Source organism: Mytilus edulis, chromosome 13 (assembly GCF_963676685.1).
Source record: "Mytilus edulis chromosome 13, xbMytEdul2.2, whole genome shotgun sequence".
Taxonomy (NCBI): domain Eukaryota; kingdom Metazoa; phylum Mollusca; class Bivalvia; order Mytilida; family Mytilidae; genus Mytilus; species Mytilus edulis.
The window spans coordinates 60,974,640-60,996,393 of NC_092356.1; the positions used below are offsets into that span (position 1 = coordinate 60,974,640).

The 21,754-nt window shown below is 30.4% G+C and overlaps 1 protein-coding gene across 5 annotated transcripts in view; it reads right to left on the minus strand.

Annotated features, from left to right (window-relative positions):
* The window catches only part of LOC139500728 (uncharacterized), a 28,997-nt gene extending 9,027 nt beyond the window's left edge, over window positions 1–19,970 (minus strand). Inside the window, exons 1-8 of one of the 5 annotated variants that reach the window (XM_071289570.1) lie at window positions 19,724–19,970; window positions 17,522–18,699; window positions 8,610–8,641; window positions 4,441–4,554; window positions 4,009–4,118; window positions 2,786–2,944; window positions 2,322–2,421; window positions 438–1,646 (exon numbers count right to left, since the gene is read on the minus strand). In XM_071289570.1, the coding sequence (XP_071145671.1) occupies window positions 438–1,646; window positions 2,322–2,421; window positions 2,786–2,944; window positions 4,009–4,118; window positions 4,441–4,516 (1,654 nt within the window). In that variant the 5' untranslated portion in view covers window positions 4,517–4,554; window positions 8,610–8,641; window positions 17,522–18,699; window positions 19,724–19,970. Of the gene's footprint in view, window positions 1–437; window positions 1,647–2,315; window positions 2,422–2,785; window positions 2,945–4,008; window positions 4,119–4,440; window positions 4,555–8,609; window positions 8,642–17,521; window positions 18,700–19,636 lie in introns of all 5 variants that reach the window. The other 4 variants (XM_071289569.1, XM_071289567.1, XM_071289568.1 and 1 more) reach the window with 4 other exon arrangements.
* Window positions 19,971–21,754: the final 1,784 nt, after the last annotated feature.

A 21,754-nucleotide genomic window follows, 5' to 3' on the forward strand; every position in this document is an offset into this window, starting at 1 on the left:
CTGGTGTAGAGTGGTCTTATTTGCAATCATACCACATCTTCTTACTTTCATACTGTTTGTCTTTAAAAGAATAAGAAACCTGACCAATCAAAAAGCCTTTAAAGTCATCAGACAGCTTGAAAGAATCATCTTCATTTTCTAATTTTACTTTGACAATTTGTATATTCTACTATTTATAAAACAAATATTTGTGAATAGAATGTGTTTTTTTTTCCTTCAATTTGTGCACATTTTCCTTGAAATTTAAGTGTAAATTAACTGCCCTTTCTAATAGGTCCAAAGTCTAAATAAAACCTAAAAACAAAATTGTCATCCAGCTATTCCTGTTGTACATCAATGAATTACTGTCAAATATTAATATATTGTTGCTGATAAAAAAGTCTTCAATAACTAAGCTTTTTTTTGGACATATGTTGCATCATTGGTGTTTTACTTACATGTATGAATTTGATGATGTTTTTCTAAGTTAGACTGATATTTGAACTTCATTGGACATAGTCTACATTTGTATGGTTTTCCATGGATGTCGTTCTGATTAAAGTGACCCATGATGGCAGGAGGATTTTTATCTTTCTTCTTCTTTATGTTTTGTCGACTGTCTTCATGGACGAGCTTGTGGCGTAATAAATTCTGATGGAAAGTAAATCTCATCTTACACTGATCACAGCCAAAGAATTTCTGATCAGGTGTGGCTGGATGGTCTTGGGTGTGTTCTGTTAAAGTTTGTAAAACGTCAAAAAGTTTGTTACATATACAGCATCGGTACAGTCCAGGTGTATTTACACCACTCTGGTCACCATAGCTCTCTAACAGGGATGTTCCACTTGCTAATTTTGCCAAGCATTGATTTAAAGAGGATTCCTCATTAGCATGCTTGATGTCAAGCCATTGCTGAGCTGGAACTACCAAACAGTTGGCCATGTCTGCCTTGCTTAAGTATCTGCAGTTGATATGGTTTCTTAAATAATGACGTTTTAAACTAAATGTATGTCTATATATCCCTGAGCATATATCACATTTATAAAATCGTCTCCCGTTTTTAATAACAGCATAACTTTGTAAATGTTCAAATTGATATTCTTGATTGTTGGCTGGATATGTCCATGAAGCTTCGATTTCAGCAAGTTGTCTCTTTTCTTCAGTTGTTTTAGGTCTTGAAACCAATGCATCTCCTTTTGTATGTTTAAAACTCTCAGATGAAGTGGAAGATTCTAAGTCAGAAGGACTTTCCACTACTCCACTTCTGTTTATCGACATTAGCTCAGTTGATTTTTTCCTCCCTTTTGTTTTTTGGCCAGAAGTATCTACAGGAGATTTATTTTCACCTGACACTGACTGATCCATTATGAGTTCCCCTTCAACTAAACTCTTCTTTTTCTTCCTCCTTTTCTTAGGAACATCATCAGATAGATCATCAAGCATTGCCTCATTTCTTTCAGCAGCTTCTTTGTCTGCTATGATTTCAGCTTTTGATCTTCGTCTTCTTTTTGGGATAAGATCAGACATTAAGATGATATCGTCAAACATCTTTTTCTTTACCCTGTGCCTTTTCCCTAATACGACTCCATCTTCAGCAGTAACTTGAGTTGTAGTTTCCTCCGGGGAAATGGCAACTTCTTTGTCTGGTTCAAATTCTGATATTTTCACTGAAATAGAAAAATAAAATATATAACTCATTCAATATCTATAAAGATACATGAAAATTTAAAATTCTGCACATACATTTTTCAATTTGTACTCATTAATGGGTTTTATTGATTAAATGTTAACCTTGGAATCATTTATTTATGTGGCTACCAATTTTTTTGGATTACAGAAAACTTGCATGTTGGTGGGTATTCAATTTTGTGGTTTTGTCAAAGTCTGCATATAAGCCTATAATAAGTTGGTTATTTGTTGAACTATTAATTTGGTGGTTCACCTGTATCGACGAAAATTGGTATCCTACAAATAATAATGAATCCACAGTATCTAATGAAAGCTTAAAGGGGAGATAATTTGCTTAACAGCCCAGAAAATTTGCTTTACAATCCAGAAAAAAAACATTATTTATCAAAACTTCCAACACTTATTTCATTTACAAATATTCAGATAATTTGGAGATTATGGACAATGGTTTCTAGTTATCATCAGGGACATAGAGACTATGACAAATACTAATAAGATTCAGGATATGTTTACATGTCCATGTATTGAATTAGTAGTTTAACTACTAAAATCTTCTTTTTTGTTCATGTGTATCATTCCATACCTAATTTTGTCTATGCTCTGTAAAAAATATAACTATGCACTGTAACAAATATAATATCTCATACCAGTACCTGGTTTGTTTGGAGACTTCAGTGGTGACCTCATTTTCTTCTTCCTACGTTTTTTGAATGGTTGATACCATGTTAATAGCTCCTCCCCTGGTTCTATATCCTGTAAAAGAATATCACTTATATTATTTTTAAGAGAAAATACTACACCTACTGTTTCAAAAGGGGAATCAAAAATTTGAATAATATACATATATAAAAAAAAAAAAAAAAAAATCTTGTGTGCAACAGAGCTTCCAAAATCATTTTTAGCCAGCTAGACATTTTATATTTTTAAAACTTCCAAATATTTTGGTGAATTATGTTAAAATGACCGTTTCCTGTTTATCCCAGATGAACAACGTCCGGAAAAAATATATGATTGTTTTTGGAAGCCATGGTGTGCAGACTTGTTTGTCTGTTTATAGACTGTTGTTTGTCTGTTTGTGTATATTGCTTGTCATTTTGTCTTTTTTCTGACCACTTACCTTTATAGCTTTATAAAACATCTCCATATCTTTCTGTACAGAGACTAAGTTTTGTTCCTCCAGGTATCTTGCACAGTTTACATATCTCATCCAGTTACCATGGTCAGGATCTGTAGAATTTATTGTGTACAAATATTCACCATTCTCTAAATTAAATATCTACAAAAGAAAACAAATTTAAAATTAGAATGTGTACTTCGATTGATAATATGATTATGATGAAAAGAAAAAGAGGCTGCAGGTGGGGCCTTAAATTAATTTGTGGGGACTTTTTCATCATTTCAATTTTGAGATGTACTCCTTAATGCCCTTTTCATCTAGCACAGGCATAATAACTAGAGGCTCTGAGGAGTCTGTATCACTCACTTTGGTCTATGCACATATTAAACAAAGGACACAGATGGATTCATGACAAAATTGTGTTTTGGTGATCATGGTGATGGTGATGTTTTTGTAGATCTTACTTTACTGAACATTCTTGCTGCTTACAATTATCTCTAGCTATAATGAACTTGGTTCAGTAGTTACAGAGGAAAATATTTTGTAAAAACTTACAAAAATTTAGAAAATTTATGAAAATTGTTAAAAAATCTTATGAAAATTGGAAACTGTTAAAAATCTAAGGAAAATTGTTAAAAATTGACAATAAAGGGCAATTACTCCTTAAGGGGTTGATTGACCGTTTTGGTCATGTTGACTAAATATTTGTAGATCTTACTTTGCTGTAAATTATTGCTGTTTACAGTTTATCTCTATCTATAATAATATTGAAGATAAAAACCAAAAGCTGCAATTTTCTTAAAATTTCCAATTCAGGGTTAGCTACCCAACAATGGGTTGCTTGATTGCTCTGAGAATATTAGGGCAGATAGATTCTGACCTGATAACCAACTTTACTCCATGTCAGATTTGCTCTAAATGCTTTGGTTTCAGTGATATAAGCCAAAGACTACATTTTACACCTATGTTCTATTTTTAGACATGGTAGCCATCTAGGTGGGTTGGCCAGGTCACCGTAAACATTTTTTAAACAAGATACCCCAATGATGATTGTGGCCAAGTTTGGTCAAATTTGACTCACCTTTGGGCCAGGTGAGCTAAAAATGTATCTGACAGTAAGTGAGTTGAAACATTTCAATGTATTTACCCTCTTGACCCTGGCATCTGTTTTTAATGTTCTATGTTTAACCTTGTGCATTTTGATCAAATAATAAAAAACAAACCTCCCAAGCATATCTGTAGCTAACTGTACTCTCATCACTATCTCGGATTATTTCACCAACATATGGTCCTAAAAATGTCTCCCTTGGTATTCTCTTTGTAGACCAGGTTCCTACAAATACATACAGTAACTCATATATAAACAGATTCCTAGTTGGGAGTTTCAAATAAAGAGGTCCTATAATCTCAAAATAACTTAAAGTAGGTTCATGGTTTACCATCAAAATTATTGCTACCCTCAAAATCATGCGTGAGTGTTGCTTCAATGGTCAGTTGTATACATTTTTTACTACTACTTTTTATAAATCAATGGTTATTAACCACACTCATTACTGGGTTTCATTAATTACTCCAAAGGTTGGTTGCCATGACCACATACTCATTTGCACTATTTCAATCTCTTAACTCTATCCCACCAGGGGCAGCTATCTTACCCATCTGTGTTGGAACCATCTCTGATTCTCTAAACTCTATCCCATCAGGGGGCTTTATGTGACTTGGTACTTCCATTTTGAATCTTGACTTATATGGATCAATAAGGAATAAATCTGCAAAACAATTAGAAATTTATTTACAAATGTGTGGGTTTTTTAAAAACCTTTTTTATGATGAAGTAGTCACAGCCACTCCTTTCTAACAAGTGACACAATATCATTGCAGCAGGTCCAGCTGATTTTGTCAAATTTCACCAAAATTCCTTATCTTGACCTTTTTGTGATGTAAACATCCACGTGTAAGAATTAAACTTTGACAAAAACAGTTCTGTTTAACTTTCTCACATGTCTTTAAGGCAATTTAAAATATGTATTGTCTTGTAACTATGAACTTTATAATTGGGTCCAAATATGGCCCTTACCGAACTTCGTTACTCCTTCACCATTATTTATACATAAGACCATAGTTATCACGCTTTGGATACACCAAGCAAGGTACATCATTTTTGAGAAACAGGCAATATATGCCCTCATTTTTAGAATTCATCCATACATTTTTGTATTATTCAAATTTGTAAGTCAATATGTGTTTTACATGTTTTAAATGTGTTCATTGTGACTATGAGATGAAAAACAGCAATAAAAGTACTGTTCTAATGATTTTTGTGTGTTTTCTGCTAAGAATATTCTGATTTTGTGTCATGATTGGATGATACCCAATATTCTTTTTTTCTATTAAGTGAGCTGTACTTGATTACAGATCAATCACCTTCACAAGATCCCTGAACATTTGAAAAGATTTTAAAAAAAACCAACTAAATGTGCTACTTTGGCAAGGGTTTAATTCTATTTTATATATTCACAATTTCAAAAGACATAATTGAAAAAAATTAGCACTTAACATAAATCTATATCTAAAATCAGAACAAGGGAGATAAATCCCCTAAATTTGAACTTTTGTAACTAGGTTTGGTAATAGCATTTCCATTTATTAATCAATACAAATATCAAGGTCTCAATGATAAAAATCAATTTACTTTATGCTACAGATATTTTCCTTTTCATCTGTTATTTATTACTTAAGGTGATTGGAATGATAATAAAAATTATTCCAGTGTAAATTGCAATTGTCATCCCTTTTATTGATTTTTTGGGGGAATTGCAAAAATTGTCATTCACTAAAAGAAGCCCTCTGACAGTTTTGATTACTATTTTATTTTCACAAGGGATGGAGTTTTTTAACCATACCTTTATCATGTATAAAGCACCTGTTCTAAGTAAGGAACCAGATGTTCAGTGGTTACCATTTGTTGATGTGGTTCATCAGTGTTTTCTGTTTTTTATATAGATGAGAACTTTGGCTTCCCTCTTTGAATGGTTTTACACTAGTGAATTTTTGAGACCCTTTATTATGAGCTTGCTGTTCTGTGAATCTCCGGCGCAGAGATCATATCCGTTCCGTTCAAAACTTTGTACCACTACACTCAATGGAAAGTATGGTAAAGACTGTGATGTCATATCTAGTGCAGTATTGCGGAGCATATGGAACGGATATGAAATCTGTGCCAGAGATTGCTGTTCGGTATGAGCCTAAGGCTTCTTGTTGAAGGCTGTCCCTTGACTGAAAATAGTTTACTTTTACAAATTGTGACTTGGATGGAGAGTTGTCTCATTGACACTCATACCACATCTTACATCAAAATAAAATTTGTTTGTCTTTTTTATTGGAATTTTTCAACAGCAACCATGTCTGATTTTAAACAATTTATCATATATATTGATCAATACTTTAGGACTCTTTTTCTCAGTACCAAATTTAGTGAATGACGAAACATTGTATATTCCTCGGAGAGGGCTTACATAGGCTATGCCTGTTGCCCAATCCAATTCAATTTATTTGAATAAAACATTGTTTAAACTATATTCCTTGATACTTTATTTCAATTGGTTTTGAAAATTCCTGCATACAACCCATGTATGTAGACTATTTTGTATTTTCCCTAAGTTTCTTTATCAGTTTATACCTGCTGACTTTTGTGTTATTAACTGGTTATGGCTGGTAATTTTTTCTAGATTTAAAATTATTAAAGTTTATCTGGCAGCTATTCCATTACTCAGGATTCCCTTAAAATCTTTGACAATAATTTGCAATTAATTTTACCTACGAAATTCACAAAAAAAAACATGAACAAAAATAAATCTACAGTATATATTTTACAATGATTGTTGGTTGCTTAACGTCCAGCAGCAAATATTTCATGCATATTCAGGACGACATATATATTTTACAAATAAGTGATTTGTTATTATACATTATGTACAATGAATTGATTAGACTGTTTCCTAGTGTCTGCTGTTAGGCTTCACAGGATTTCCATAAGAATTGATTTTTATTTACTACAATGTATCAGTATATGATGATCAATGAGGTTTACTTGATAAATTTATGTAAATATCAAGAAATCATTGCAGGGTTAACTCTCATCTTTAAATGTTACATACACAGTTAGACAGATATTGTATTCAAATTGAAAAGAGTAAAGAATAAGAAAGGAATTAATATTGCAATCTTGAAAAAAAGAAATTTTTGTTCCATTTTTAACAATACAATGTATATGGATTTTTAAAAATAATTTCTGCCTTTTAAAATATGCTTAAAAGTTATTGTCCATTATCTTCCTTTTAAAAATAAACCAGTTAGATAAATTAATTATAATTATCCATGATAACAGAGGCTCATTCCACTTTAATTTAAAAAATTATGAAAGTTGTGCATATTCTTTTATCTCTGATATTATAAGGAGACATATATATATATTATAACATGCAATAGTCAATTCCTACATGTCTCGACTCCAAAGCACATAAATTTTGCCATTAACAGTTTTGATGTGCATAAACTGGTAAGGATTTTGTTTATTCTAAAATCCTTTTTTTACCATAAATGTGTGATGTGCTTACAGAGTGGAAATTATAACTATCACCCCACACAAAAAACTATTCTTTGACTTCCGGTTATTTGCATCTACTTCATTTGAAAAATTGTAGATAATTAATACATTGGCAAGCATACCACATCTTCTTGTCTTTCCTCTTAGAAAAAGTTATTCTTAAATTAGAATAATAGTTGATCATGTTGATAATTGAAAAATAGACTACAACATTTGTTCTACTTAAAGTCTGCAGGACTTTTTTAAACATCTTAACTTTTACAAATTTCTTTTTTTAATTCCATCAACTGAAAAGGGTTCAAACCTAAGGTTCTACTTCCTGTTGCAGCTTTTATTTCCCCAATATTATAATTTAATCCTTTTTGGGAATTTAGAATTGATGGAGGATCTTCTTTGTATCTTCAAGTTGACATTAGCTTGTATATGTAGCCAAAACAAGCTGGTTTGAATTCTTGTCCATAGTACAGACGGCCAATAATAGTTAACATTTGCATGATCTATTCAAATACTGTATATGGTTTCTTTGCTGGGTTGCTGTCTCGTAGCTATTTTCCAATCATTACCCTTTAATATTTTACTTAGATTTACAGTGCCTGCCATTATGTAGTATACTTGTTAAAACATTCCAGGAGTCTTATTGTACTGTAAGATAATAATTTGTGTTGGTGTCAAGATAACATCTTACAGATAATAGAAGCATTGATTGTACTGAATGTCTCAAGTCATCAAACATATGTTTTGAATTTAATTTTTTTTTTGGTCCTTTTTCAAAAAATGTCTAATTTTACATAAAACTCTCCAATTTTTAGGAGTAATTCCCTTTTACATGTTTCAAAAGACAGAATGTTTTTCAGAATTTCAGAAATTTTAATTAGAATATTTTTTGTTGACTTTAAATCTTTATAGTCTCTGTACGCATTAAGTTCATTCATATGTTTGTGTAATCACACGAATCTGAACTGATAAATTACATAAAATATACTTTTATTACAAACATGAGTATATAAATCAGTAATGTGATCATGATATGTAGCAAGGATTACTAGTTTTTACAGCTCAATTCAAATTATAGTCCATTATTGTCTGTATTGAATTAAATGGTCCACGACACTTGACTTTTGACCTGTACAGACACTTTCTGTTCAGTGACATGTAATGGTCCATGTCACATGACTTAATAACATCCATATATCTATCACTAATGATTTAAATTCTTACCTGTTATTATATACAGGTAAATCTGGTCATACCTGAAACATAAATAGACATATGATAATAAAGACTGTTTGTTTATTTTTGTTGTGGAGGTTGTTAATAATTTACAAATCTTCATATCTTAGACTAATTTGTGCATTGTAAAAGTAGAGACATAATTAAAAGGGACCATTTTCAATTTGACTTTCATTTAATTTCTACCAGGGCTTGGACAGATCCTGAGGGAATCCAAACTCAAAATGTTTTTTGCTTTATCAAAGTTTTGATCTTCTTTACGCTTGTTCAAGTTTGAACAATCATATTCTTCTATATTTTTTTCTTTCAGGCAACAATGATATAAATAAATATTTTAATGTAATTTCTTCAAAAATAAAATTCCTACTTGACTATTTTTGTGACTCAGTACAATCTTATTCCAGTCTTGACATAGTTATACTTTATAAATTTATCTCACTCGACATCATCATCATGTCTGCAGTGAAACAGTTTCACCCTTAACCATGTGCACAGCCGAGACACGTAAAAAGCCTTCAGATCAATTTATTCACTTCTACATGCAGACTTAAATTCAATCTTAATCAATTTTTCATAGAATTTAGCAATCAGTCTGTAAACTCAAGATGTTTTAGTCAAGGCTGTTGCATGAATTTGAAATAAGAAGTATAATTTCTACACAAAAATAATACAAAATATGAAGATGTGGTGTAAATTGGTATAATTGCCAATAAGACTACCATCCACCAGAAACCAAGAGGTGAGGCCTAGACATGAGAAACAAAGTTTGATTTTAATGTAAATTTAAAACAATAAACTATGTGGCAATCAAGGTTAAGGACTACAAATATGCTGAGGGTTATAATGGTAGAATATAAGGATTTCAGCTTATGTGATAGAGATTCTGAAAACATCAGCAGAAGTTTATTTTGTCTCATTCTCAGGAAATGGGAGATACTAGTATATATGCAACAATCCATTTGAAAACAACAGAATCATGTTTTTTTCATCTTAATATACAAATGACATAGGTGACATTCTTATGTAAAATAAAATATTGTCCCCCATGAAATATTGTCTTTCGGACAAAATTGCATATAGAATATTGTCCACTGACCATCTGACAGTATTTCATAATACAATATTGTCCCTGACAATATTTCATTATGAAATAGTGTCCTTGAAATTTATTTTGTCACCTCCATCTGGACAATATTTCACTATGAAATTCTGTTCATAACAATACTACACTATAAAATACTGGCTTTGAAAATACTTTTTAATCAAATTATTACACAACACAAACATGCAGCATGCACATTTTTAGATTTATAACAAATTGTTTTGAATAGCAAGGAATTTATATTATTACTAATAGTGAGTTTCAAAGGAGTAGGTCCGGTAACGGCCTGGATTTTGGCCTCAAATTTCAGGTTCATCTAATGAAAGATTTTGGACACTTTTTAAACACTTAAGTGTCTATTTCAATTGATTCGATTAATTTATGTGAAAGATTTTAACTGATTAAGTCATTAAAAACCCTCCGATTCAAGCTTAAATATGAAAAATCTATCAAATATGCCAATAAACGTCACTTTTCAGATGGTTTTTGTCAAAAATGAAAGTGGCCGCATCCGTGTTCATCCTCAAACTTTATATATGTTATGTTATATCATCAAATGCAACTCACATTTTAGTATTATGAATGAACACGAATGCGGCCTCTTTCATTTAGGACGAAAACCGCCTTAAATTTTACTAAATTGCTAAAATTGTGAAGATTTCAGTAATTTAGCATGACTTAATGATGCTAATACCCGATATATGTGCATTTTATTGTCAAAAACAGCCCATATGTATGTAGCAGAATCATTCTACTTTCCAATAAATAGCTAAAAGATTACATTTTCACAATTTTGTAAAACAGTTATATTTTAGGGCCAAAAAGGGGTCTAACTGAACCTACTCCTTTGCATATAGATACATTACAAATGGTTTACATGTATTATAGATTAAAGAATTGTCTAATGTATGTTTCATTTTATTACAGTATACTGTACAAATATATGTAATGAACTGACAATCACTTATTTTGTAAATATATACACAGGCACGTGTCGCAGGAAAATAATCCTATATACCTTCTCTAACATGAATATATGTTGATAACCTCCCCTTCATGAGACAAAATTCCATGACAATCTGTCTATGAAATATTGTCTCAATTCACACAAAATATAACCTTCCTTTAACAGGACAAAATTCCATAACATTCATCTGTGAAATATTGTCTTTATACAGACAAAATTTCGCTATGAAAATTTGTCCTTCTCTGGACATTTTTCAATAGACGAGCACAATATTTCATGCTACATAGTTATGAAATATTGTCTTGTGGTACAATATTTCATAGGACAATATTTTGCTTTACACTTGCATCATGTTATGAAATGTTTTTATTTTAACAGAAATCAGAAAGTAAAATAAATGATCTCTGGTTTATTATGACTGGTTGCCAATATTACCATATCTCAGCATATGTTCATTGTGTATAATGACAAAGATCATATATTATATAATTTTTGTTCTTCCATGTGTAAATTCTAACTATAGAAACTGATCTGTTTTACAATAATATTTATTTTGATAAACTACATTCATTGTGTGTAGAAGGATATAGTATGTAAATAATAAAGTGGGCTATACATAATCACATATTTTGCAATTTCACACTTTTGATGATATGCAGACTTATTTTTATGTAACCATAAAAAAAATATTTCTTTGTGTGAGATTTATATAAACAACATGTGAATCCATTATTCTGAAATCCAATGCAATTCATACTCACACCCATGTACCTTTTACTGTAAGACAAGCACAAGACTGCATCTTTAGTAAAAAAATATCCTTTTGGTACCAGAGGGTATCAAATCAATGCAATATCTCTTTCAAAAGGTCCATTGGTGGACGGATGCAGATATAAATTTCCTTAATAGTTATTCCACGAGGACGCGGTGTGTCAGTGTAAGATCACCCCGATGGCCGGAGGCCAGAGGGTGATCTAACACTGACGCACCAAGTCCGAATGGGATAACTATTTTACATCCCAGCTGTTTTAGATTAGACGAAAAAACATTTACAATTCATAAAATCGATCTAGTTTAGAACGCCACACAACCATTATAATATACTTTATATATAACTATATGATGTATACCCTTAATGACCCCTGAACACGATGAGAAGATATAAAATAATTTCAACTCGCCCCACTGGCCAATCCACGCACACTATATCGCCACTTTATAAAAAAAATGCTCCACTCTTGTTTACTGACTCGCCCCAATTTGAAAAAGTGTAAAATCAAATTGAACGATCAGTCTGACAACGCACTTATAACGAAAAGGGTTTAAACCCCACTGAATACAGGTCTAGCCAACTCGCCCCACTTATAAAATCATCTTGCTTCCTTTAAGTATGTTTAATTACTGATAGATCGTATCCAGTCATCATGGTGTAGTGGTATATGTCGTGTCTTGATATGCTAAAGGTCTTGAGTTCAAATCCCACCATATACTCTGGATTTTTTTTACGTGAATTTTGAAAAATAGTCTTTTCCGTATAATTAATTATAAGTTTTATAGTGGATTTGGAATTCCTGCCAAAATTTTACAGAACAAAGGAAAGCATGCATAACAAAGAAACTCAAACTGGGGTGATCTGGTAGGGGTGATCCGGCTCAGATCACCCCTGTTAGAACAAAGGAGCTGAGATGTAATCCTTATTGAACATACACTTATTTTGAGTGGGTTAGTAACAATTCCCAATCGTTAATCCATGTTCAATCACTTTTCACAACCTGCTACCTTTACAGATATTTCAATTAGTAAAACAAAATATTTGGCACATGATGTTGAGAAAACATTATATTTAATTCAATCAATCACTTTAAGAGATATTTTTTAAAGTGTTCACATATATGCATGAAATATTTGCCACTGGACATTCAGCAAACATCTTTATTAATCAATTATTCATATTCATCGATGTCTACCATCTGGCAAACCTTTTGTCTGATAATCTCCTTATACAATTATTAACTGTTATCAAGAATGTTATTAAAATGAGGAAATATGAAACAAAAACTAAGTTTAAAGTTATATGCAATAAGGTTTTACTGTGATTTAAATGGTGTGATTAACTGTACAGAATTATATCCTATTACAAGGCACTTTATAATAAAAATCCTCCACATCCTTGTTATGGTTTTGTACATGTATTTAAGAATTATATAAATGTTAACTAACTTTAAGATAAACAATATTCTAATTTCACTTTATTGTGAAAAACAGGAAATGAAGTGGGCTTCTTTTACTTTAGGGGTACAGAGGCTTGCAGTACATTTGTAGCATTGTCCAATTATGTCTCCGTAGGTTTTGGTGCATATACTAGGTTGTAGTAGTTTCATTGTGTTTTCCAATCTCAAGAGATCTTGAGGGTTGACAGCCACTATTGGTTTCCTCCAGATAGACAGGCGCTAGGCCATGCACGATTTTAAAAAGTACCGGTATATAAAAGCAGTTTTTATTATCTGGTCCAAGCCAGGAGCCTCACGTATGGTTGTCATTTGTCATATCTCCATACTAGTCCTTTATTGGTTCTTTTTATTGTTCATTTTTGTGGATAGAACAAAATCGCCAAAATAAATTCCGCCAATTTAAAAGTTTAATAAAAAATAATAACGGACAAAATTTTCCCTACACCTTATTCAATGAAATACCCGCTATACAGTATGTTATTAGACTTCTGTCTCAATCATATCCTTTTATTCATATTGATTCCATGAAAATAAATTATCAGCATCAACAGACATGATAGATGTCCGATAAATGATGATATAATGTTTAGGAAAAGAAATACCTTTACATTAGATAAACATGATAAAGGTATTTCTTAAGTCAGGTGGGCTGACAGAATTAGTTTTAAAATAATATTCTATTTCTATCAAAATTTTTATTTTTTATAATTGAACCTTTATCAATAAATTATAGTCAATAACCTCCAAGAAGGTCAATAAATTACTTGTGTCCTCCAAATGCCAGAAATACAACTGTCATAACTATCATGGCCCTATGTCAGTAGTAACATCTTTCCTTCATAATCAAATACAATAATCATGATAATGTGTGCTTCATACATTAACAGTGTTATAACTTAGATTTAACTTATTGATTAGGAGAGGTTGATCGAACTTAAATATCCCGGGAAAATCAATATCTCTTAACCATTGTATGTAGCCATCTACTTTCAATCAAATTACTGTCTTTATTTCTCTGTCAAATAATTTTACAATAATTGCCATGCTATTTGTATTTTTTCTACACTTCCTATTTTTGTTACTGTAAACTTAGACATGTTGCATGCATCTCTTGTAAAAGTAAAAACATGTTTTAACTGACAAAGTCTCATGTTGTATCAGCAATACATTTTAGAATCTAAATTTAATCATAATACAATGTATGTCTATTTAACATTCTATTATAATTTTCAAATGTGAGATTTATTTTTGAATGGGAAAAAGAGGAAGTTGTCAATTTTGCACCAAAGTCTCAGTCTTTTGAATTACAGTCATGCAAAGTAAGTACATGAAGTAATGACCTTGGAAGGCTTAAAGAATGTTGGCCACTTTTTAGCCTTTTAATGCCACTGTCATCACCAGAGGGAGGGGTAGTTAGTGTTACCATAGTCTGTTTGTACCTTCCAAAATTGGTTTCCTTTCTCTAACTATAGTTTGCCTCAACCAAATGTTAGAAAACTTAAACATAATACTTTTACCTCAAAATACAGATTAATCAAGTTTAAATTTAAATGGAGTCAATTTTACCATTCTTGAGTTATGCCGATTTATCACATCTTATTCAATCATGGGGCATCATATGTGTCCCATGGTCATGGACACATTCTCCATTTATATTTTATCGTGATGCTCTTTAAAGTTTTATGAATTGAGCTTTCAAAGCTTTTCTCATAATTGTAATTATTCCAAAAACTTATATTGTATATATTCCAATATAATTCTTCTTCTATATCTTAATAAAATGAAATGTGTTAGTTATTAGTTTCACACCAAAAAAGAGGATAGAGATTTATCATGTTTATTGTATAAAATTATGAAATATAAAATTGGCCACCTTTAAATGATTATTGATTGTGTTAGCTTTTAATTTTTTTAATTTGATGATTATTCATTTAAGCATCAAACAAATCTGCATATTCAATAGTTTTTGGCAAATACATGTAGGCTTTATTATGGGCAACTTCAAAAATCATTTTTATTAAAATACTTAACAGAAAGAAATAAACAGCTGTGCCAATAGTACATGATGCACCCTCTTGTTGTGCATATTGATTATTACAAGAATAAAATGGAAAATATAAACATCTTTCTATTCTTATTTTAGGACGTAGAAGTTTAATCTTTTGCAGAAATTGTACACACACTGAATGGGCATACAATATACAAGTAGCTAGATATTAAGCAGCTAACAATCAATTAATCTCCAAAAATTTGATGGACACGAGTTCTAAAAATAGAATGTCAGATTAGTTCTTTAATACACCTTACATAAATGGACCCAGAGCAATAAAATAGTTCAAAAGGTTTAGTAAATTTACAAACATTGTTCAATACTTTTTATGCTGGTATATAATAATAAAAAAAAAATATATCAATTTCTTCTTAATTCCATACACCGCCATTACGATTTTATAAAATTACAAAAGACATCTATTGTAAATAATTTTTTTATAAAAAACTAGATTTTAATCATGAATAAATTTGTTGGCTATATTATGTCAATAGAAAATATTTATTCACCATACATATAATTATTTTTACTTTTTTTAAATCGTTAATTTTTATTTATTTATCTTTGCTTTTAAGAGATCAAAGAACTAAACATCGAAACACAGAGCAATCTGCTTTTTTTTTATCATATAAAATAACAAACTGAAACTGTCTGTTCTATAAAAATCCATTTTTGGTTATTGGCTATTTGGTTTTTAAGTTTTGATAAATTATATTTTGTTTCAAGTTCAACTACTATACCATTGTAAAATGTGAAACCTTTTTATGATTCAACATTCATGTGACATCTTATATTGGTTTTCATAATTTGTTAAATAATTTTTGGTTTTATTTTTTTATATAAGTCTTTACAATATAATTAATATTAAAAAAGATTAAAATGTAGTTTATAAATTTTAAAATTCTAATAATTCTTGTAAACAAATTGTAAATAATAGTACATAACTGTATTGAAATGACTTTATTTTATTAATTTACAATACATGTACTTAAGACTTAATTGTGACCAATGGGAGATAACTCTATGTATATTTCATTGAGAAAGGAATTGACATTACTTGGTATTTCCATTATTCTTCATTCACTCCAGGTAAAATTCAACTAAAATATTTACCATCTTGTAACATAGAATGGTCAATGGCTTTCGTGGTCAACCTTTCTTTACTATATGGTATCTTGCCTACCGTGGAATTTTCTTTTTATTGGCAAACTTTTACAGAAGTTAGATGGTTATGGTGGTACCGCTTTGTTCAATTGGGAACCCTACTTTATCTTACACTTTTAAAAATGAGAAAAAAGAGTTCTTATAGAATTCCTATTTGTTTACACAGAAATAAATTATCTAATTTTAAAAAGATATATTCTAGAAATTTAACCATGTTGTAAACCTGAATGATATATTTATTTATCAATTAAAGAATCTGTGATTCTCATAATATAAAAAAAGTATAACACTTATTGTTTTGTTTTTTTGTTATTTAGTGTTATTAAAAAAGAAGGTTGACTACGATTGTCAGATAAGGTGAAAAAAATTGGGATACAACTGGACACAGTACTGCATATTCATTCAATAAAAGTCTGTTGTAACTTCCTATACTTGATGTCTGAAGTTCCAGTTAGAACTAGACAGTAGAGAATCCAACATTGTATATATCCTGCAAATGTATATCCTTCTTTTCTCTATAATACATGTACTTGTTTTGCAGCATGTGGGCAGCATAATTAAGGTATCTCAACTGTAATACACTCAAGTAAAATAATTTCAAACTTGTGACACTTACAATTATAAACAATATGTGTCATTAGGTTCCAAGAAAAATCTTTTAGACAAAAGAAAATTACCTGTCAGGCTGATCCAAACAATTTAAAGGTTGTTGAATCCTGAAAACACTACGAACACAAATTTTGCTCACATGAATTTTGCATGAATCTCACATTAAATTCACGTTTTAAATTTCACGTGAGATTCACCTCATATAAGCTTAATATACATGAAACTCATGTAAAATATTTCATGTGAATTTCAGCATGTGTGTTCATATGAATCTCATGTTAAATTTTCACTTCAACTACAAGTGAACTTCACAAACAAACAAAAAATGGTATTTTGTAAGATTTTAATTGAATTTGATATTTTGTAAGATTTTAATTGAATTTGAAAATGTAGATATTATTTGAATACCTTTATTTTCAAAATTCCAGTGTATTTTCATCTGATTTTCACGTAAAATTCGCACAAGTGTAACATGAGACATGTGAAACTCACATGAACTGATTTCCAGTAAAAGCTCCGTTTTAGCATGTTTAGGTGAAATTTCCATGAGGTTAAATTCATGTCAAATTGATGTGAGTGAGATTTGTCTGTGTAAACTTTATTAGCAAATGAGTGGAACCAATGTCCATGAATCAACCTACTCAAAATGTGAATTACAACACAGGCCTTCAACAATGAGCAAAACTAATATATCCTATAGTCAACAAAAATACTTGATTATAAACTGTATTAATGTTAGTCTTATTATATATTATACATGTATTATATTTAAACTACCTGTATGACAAATATCTGGTAGCTGGCACTTAGGAATTCTCATGCATATCTATCTGCTTCTCTGTCTAAAGATGACCACTACAAAAAAAAATAATATCTGTATATAAATTTCTTCTTGAATTTGATTTATGGTTCTTTCATTCTTTTATTGTTTTGTAATTATGGTTCTAATTTTATTGTGTTGTTTTTTTTTTTTTTTGTCTTCAGTTTTGACTTGGTTAGATATTATACTTAATATCTTAATATCTAACTTCTTCCAGTACAAAAAAATGTATGCTGAAGTTCAGTTATTGGGTCTTTATCACTCAATTTTCACTGGTCATTAAATATTTAAGGGGTTCGTTGACTTATTTTGCCAAAAAACTTTGCAATTTTTATTCAACTGCATCAACTTTTGTCAGCTTTTCACCATTTGATGTCCTAAATGACCTTCTTAATACGTGAAAGCAGCATACATTCCCCTTGGTTTCAAAAATAAATTCCTTTCGCATTCAAAACACTGGCTATAAATCTGGTTTGCATTTTCCATCAAAACTGGTCCTCTATGACTCCCTCCTTCAATGAAATTCATAGATTTATCCTTCAATTTGATCATTTGATATGTTTATGTATCGTAGTGTCGAACAAGGCAAGAAGGATGCACACCACACCAGCAAAATAAAATAAAAAAAAAAAAAAGGACAATACATGCTGAAATGCACATCTGGTGCAGTAAAATCTAAGAACCTTTAACTTTATTCCCCCCTTTGATTTATAGATTGAAAGGGGGATCCCAGTAGGAACCCTCACTTTCTCTAAATTTTTATTATCCATTAAGAATAGAGTAAAAAATAGAAGCACAATCCCCCTTTTTCCAGGAGTGACCCCCCTTTTTTATATTTCTTTGTGTATCTTTTTTTCTAATGTTTTCTCAGTCTTACACAATAAAGTCATCATCACAAAAAATAACATATCAAATTTTCAACTGTATTACTATATATATAGGATAATAATAAACAAATATTCTCCTGCACTTAACCATGTTAACATGCTATATTTGTCTTTAATTTATGATCATATATTTTAGTTGTAACCATTGTGCTTATTCTTTCCTATTTTGTCCTTCTCTTTGTTTTCTATTTTCTATTCATCTCAGTTTGAGTAATATAGTACCACGTGTTTAAATGACTATTCATCACCTAAGGGACAAAAATTCCATTTCTGTTACTATATTACGTTTTCATTTGAACAATACCTGCATATATAGAAATTCAGAGAATATAAACATCTTGTCTTGAAATAGAATCTAAGGTGTACATTTCAGAGTCCACAAAACCTGTACTAAATTATATATCCTTATTTGCCTTTATCTGTGCGAAGTGAACGGAACTTAAATAAAATCGCTTGATAAACGATACACTGTGTTCCACACCTATAAATACCCTCTAAGTACGCCTCTTTGTAAACACAAACAAGCAAGTAAAATACATGTACCCAGAGATAATTTTGACTTCAGTATAAAGATTTATATTGTTACTAGTTAATTACATTAATATAATCTATCATTTGGCTGCATATACTAAGCTCTGATGAAATAGATGTTACACGATGTATTTGTCAAATACATACGCCGCCATATTGGAGAAAAATGTAAATTTTCCTTGTCAACACAAGTTCCAATATTTGCTTCCCAAATCGTTCAGGGTACAAACTTACGTGATCTGTTACTGAACTAAACATTGTAAATCAATATTCTAATGAATGATATACATTCTAAGGGTTAATTATTATAATTTCTATTCATATTTTCATTTTAACCTTACACATATAATACCCTTGAAATACGTTTGTCGATTAACGTTTAATAAGTATATTTTTTGTTATTACTGAGAATATCTGTTTATGTTGTTTTATTTAATCTTTAAATAATTTATAAGAACGATCAGATATGTAGGTGAGCGACTCATATACTCATTATTTGACAAATATTATCGACAAGTTCGAGTTTACAAGAAAGATGGAAAGTCTGCATATGAGCCAACTTCAGAGACAAACAAAACATGTAAAATATCCACCAAATTCCCCTAAATTGTTGCAGTTTGATACATGAATATCTTGTCTATCAAATGACTGTACCTGATATATGAATAACTAAGAATTAGCTGATTAAATCACTTTTATATCCAATGTATTCATTCTGCCATTGTATGATCAGATACGTACCTTTTCTCGGCTGCCTGGATTACTTGTTATTTGGACTCGTCCGATCTAGGGTTGATTTTTAATTTTCTTCCTTCTTTTATATAAGATATTTTAAATATAGTTTAACAAAATCATCATAATCGTTATTATAAGTTATTATTGATTGTAGAATATCAAAGATACACATCATGTTACACATTTAAAAAGAAGTATGTGTATACACAACTATAATACAATGTCCATCACCCCCGGCAGAGCTAAATCGACTAATCATGATTATTCACATTGAACTATATCTTTCATTGTCCTTAGATAGAGAAACCTAATGTTTACATGTAATTACTGAGAACAAGAAAAAATATATCAAGAAACGAGTATATGAGTATTGGCCATATTAGAGTCGAACCTTTAAGATGCTCTAGTGTCCCCTTTCTTTGACCACGTGGGAATGTAATCGGGTATATGGGTTGGTATTCGATGTAAATTCATTATTCACTACATGTGACACAATACCATAGTTCACCTTGACATCTCATAGAATCTTTGTAAATGATAAAATAAACTATAACCCTCTCTCTTCTTTATAAACATACATTCTAGACATACTTTACACGAAAAGATGCACAATAAACTGTTAAGATTCATGAAAAAGGTCGATTTTCTTTCTCTCTATCTTTTTTAAATCAACAAAATTAATGGTTTATTATTTTTCTATCAGATCGCCCATATAATATAACGTCTTGACATTAAATAAGTTACAACTGTGAATGTAAAACAAAGAAATATATTGAATCGATACCATACATGTATGTTCTTTGTGTATTTATAAACACGTATACTTTGTATGCAAGATAAATCTTTGTTGTACTTTTCCTTTCATATATTTATCTCATTTAAAAAAAAAAAGATATATACATGTAGTATTACAAGTCTTGTTTAAACTATTTCAGGCCTAGGTTGGGAGGAATTAGCCTTGGAACCATTTACTATATGACAACGACTTAATTTGGACAGACAAGCACACTGATTGGACCAATTAGCATCACAAAAAGAAGAAAAAAGGGGGTATGGGATTTGTTCAGAAGTTGTGATTTCCATATCATCTTTATATAGGTTTATTACCGCAAAGAGCTTTACACAGTATCTAGACGTCTCTCTAGTATTAAATTATGTTTTTTGAACTTTAGATGTCTTTTGTTATTTTGTGTCGTTTGATTGCTGTCTGTCTCATTATCGATATATTCTATTATTCATATTTATTCTTGACATTGCACAAAATGATTTCTTCTTGTATAGAGAGGTGAGACTCTAATAAATTATTTGTTGTTGTTGTTGTTGTATTAAATTATATAATAATAATGTTTTACTTATATTCTGTGAAGCACAGTTAAGCTTTCTCTCGTTAACTGCGACTTTTCCTTTCAACGGTGTGGTTGATCTTTTGTTGTTTATAGAAATAAGAAGATGTGGTATGATTGCCAATCAACTTGACCAGACACAAAATGACATAGAAGTTAAAACAACTATAGATCATTGTATGACCTTTAAAATGAGAGGAAAAAACATTTCGCATAGTAAAATTAAGTAAAATAGTAAAAATATCGAACTCTAAGGAAAATTCAAAACTCAAAACGGAAAGTCCTTTAACAAAGGTGAAATTCATAACCTCAAACACATCACACGAAAGAAAAACAACTGTTATATTCCTGACATGACACACACAAAACTTCATGTATAAAATGATGGATTAAACATTATTTTTAAGTTAAGTAAATCAAATGCAAGATAAATCTTTATTGAACTGGTAGTACCTGCTTTTATAGATAGCTAAATCTCTCACTTGTATATGACAGTCACATATATATCAGTACACTTTGTTGTATTTAGCTAGCCTTTCATGTATTTATCTTTTTAATATATATACAATTATAATGGTTTACTTTTACAAATTGTGACTGGGATGGAGAGTTGTCTCATTGGCACTCATACCACATCTTTCTATATAACTAATTAGTCTCATTGAAGATAAGCAGTAAGCCATACAAGACCCCG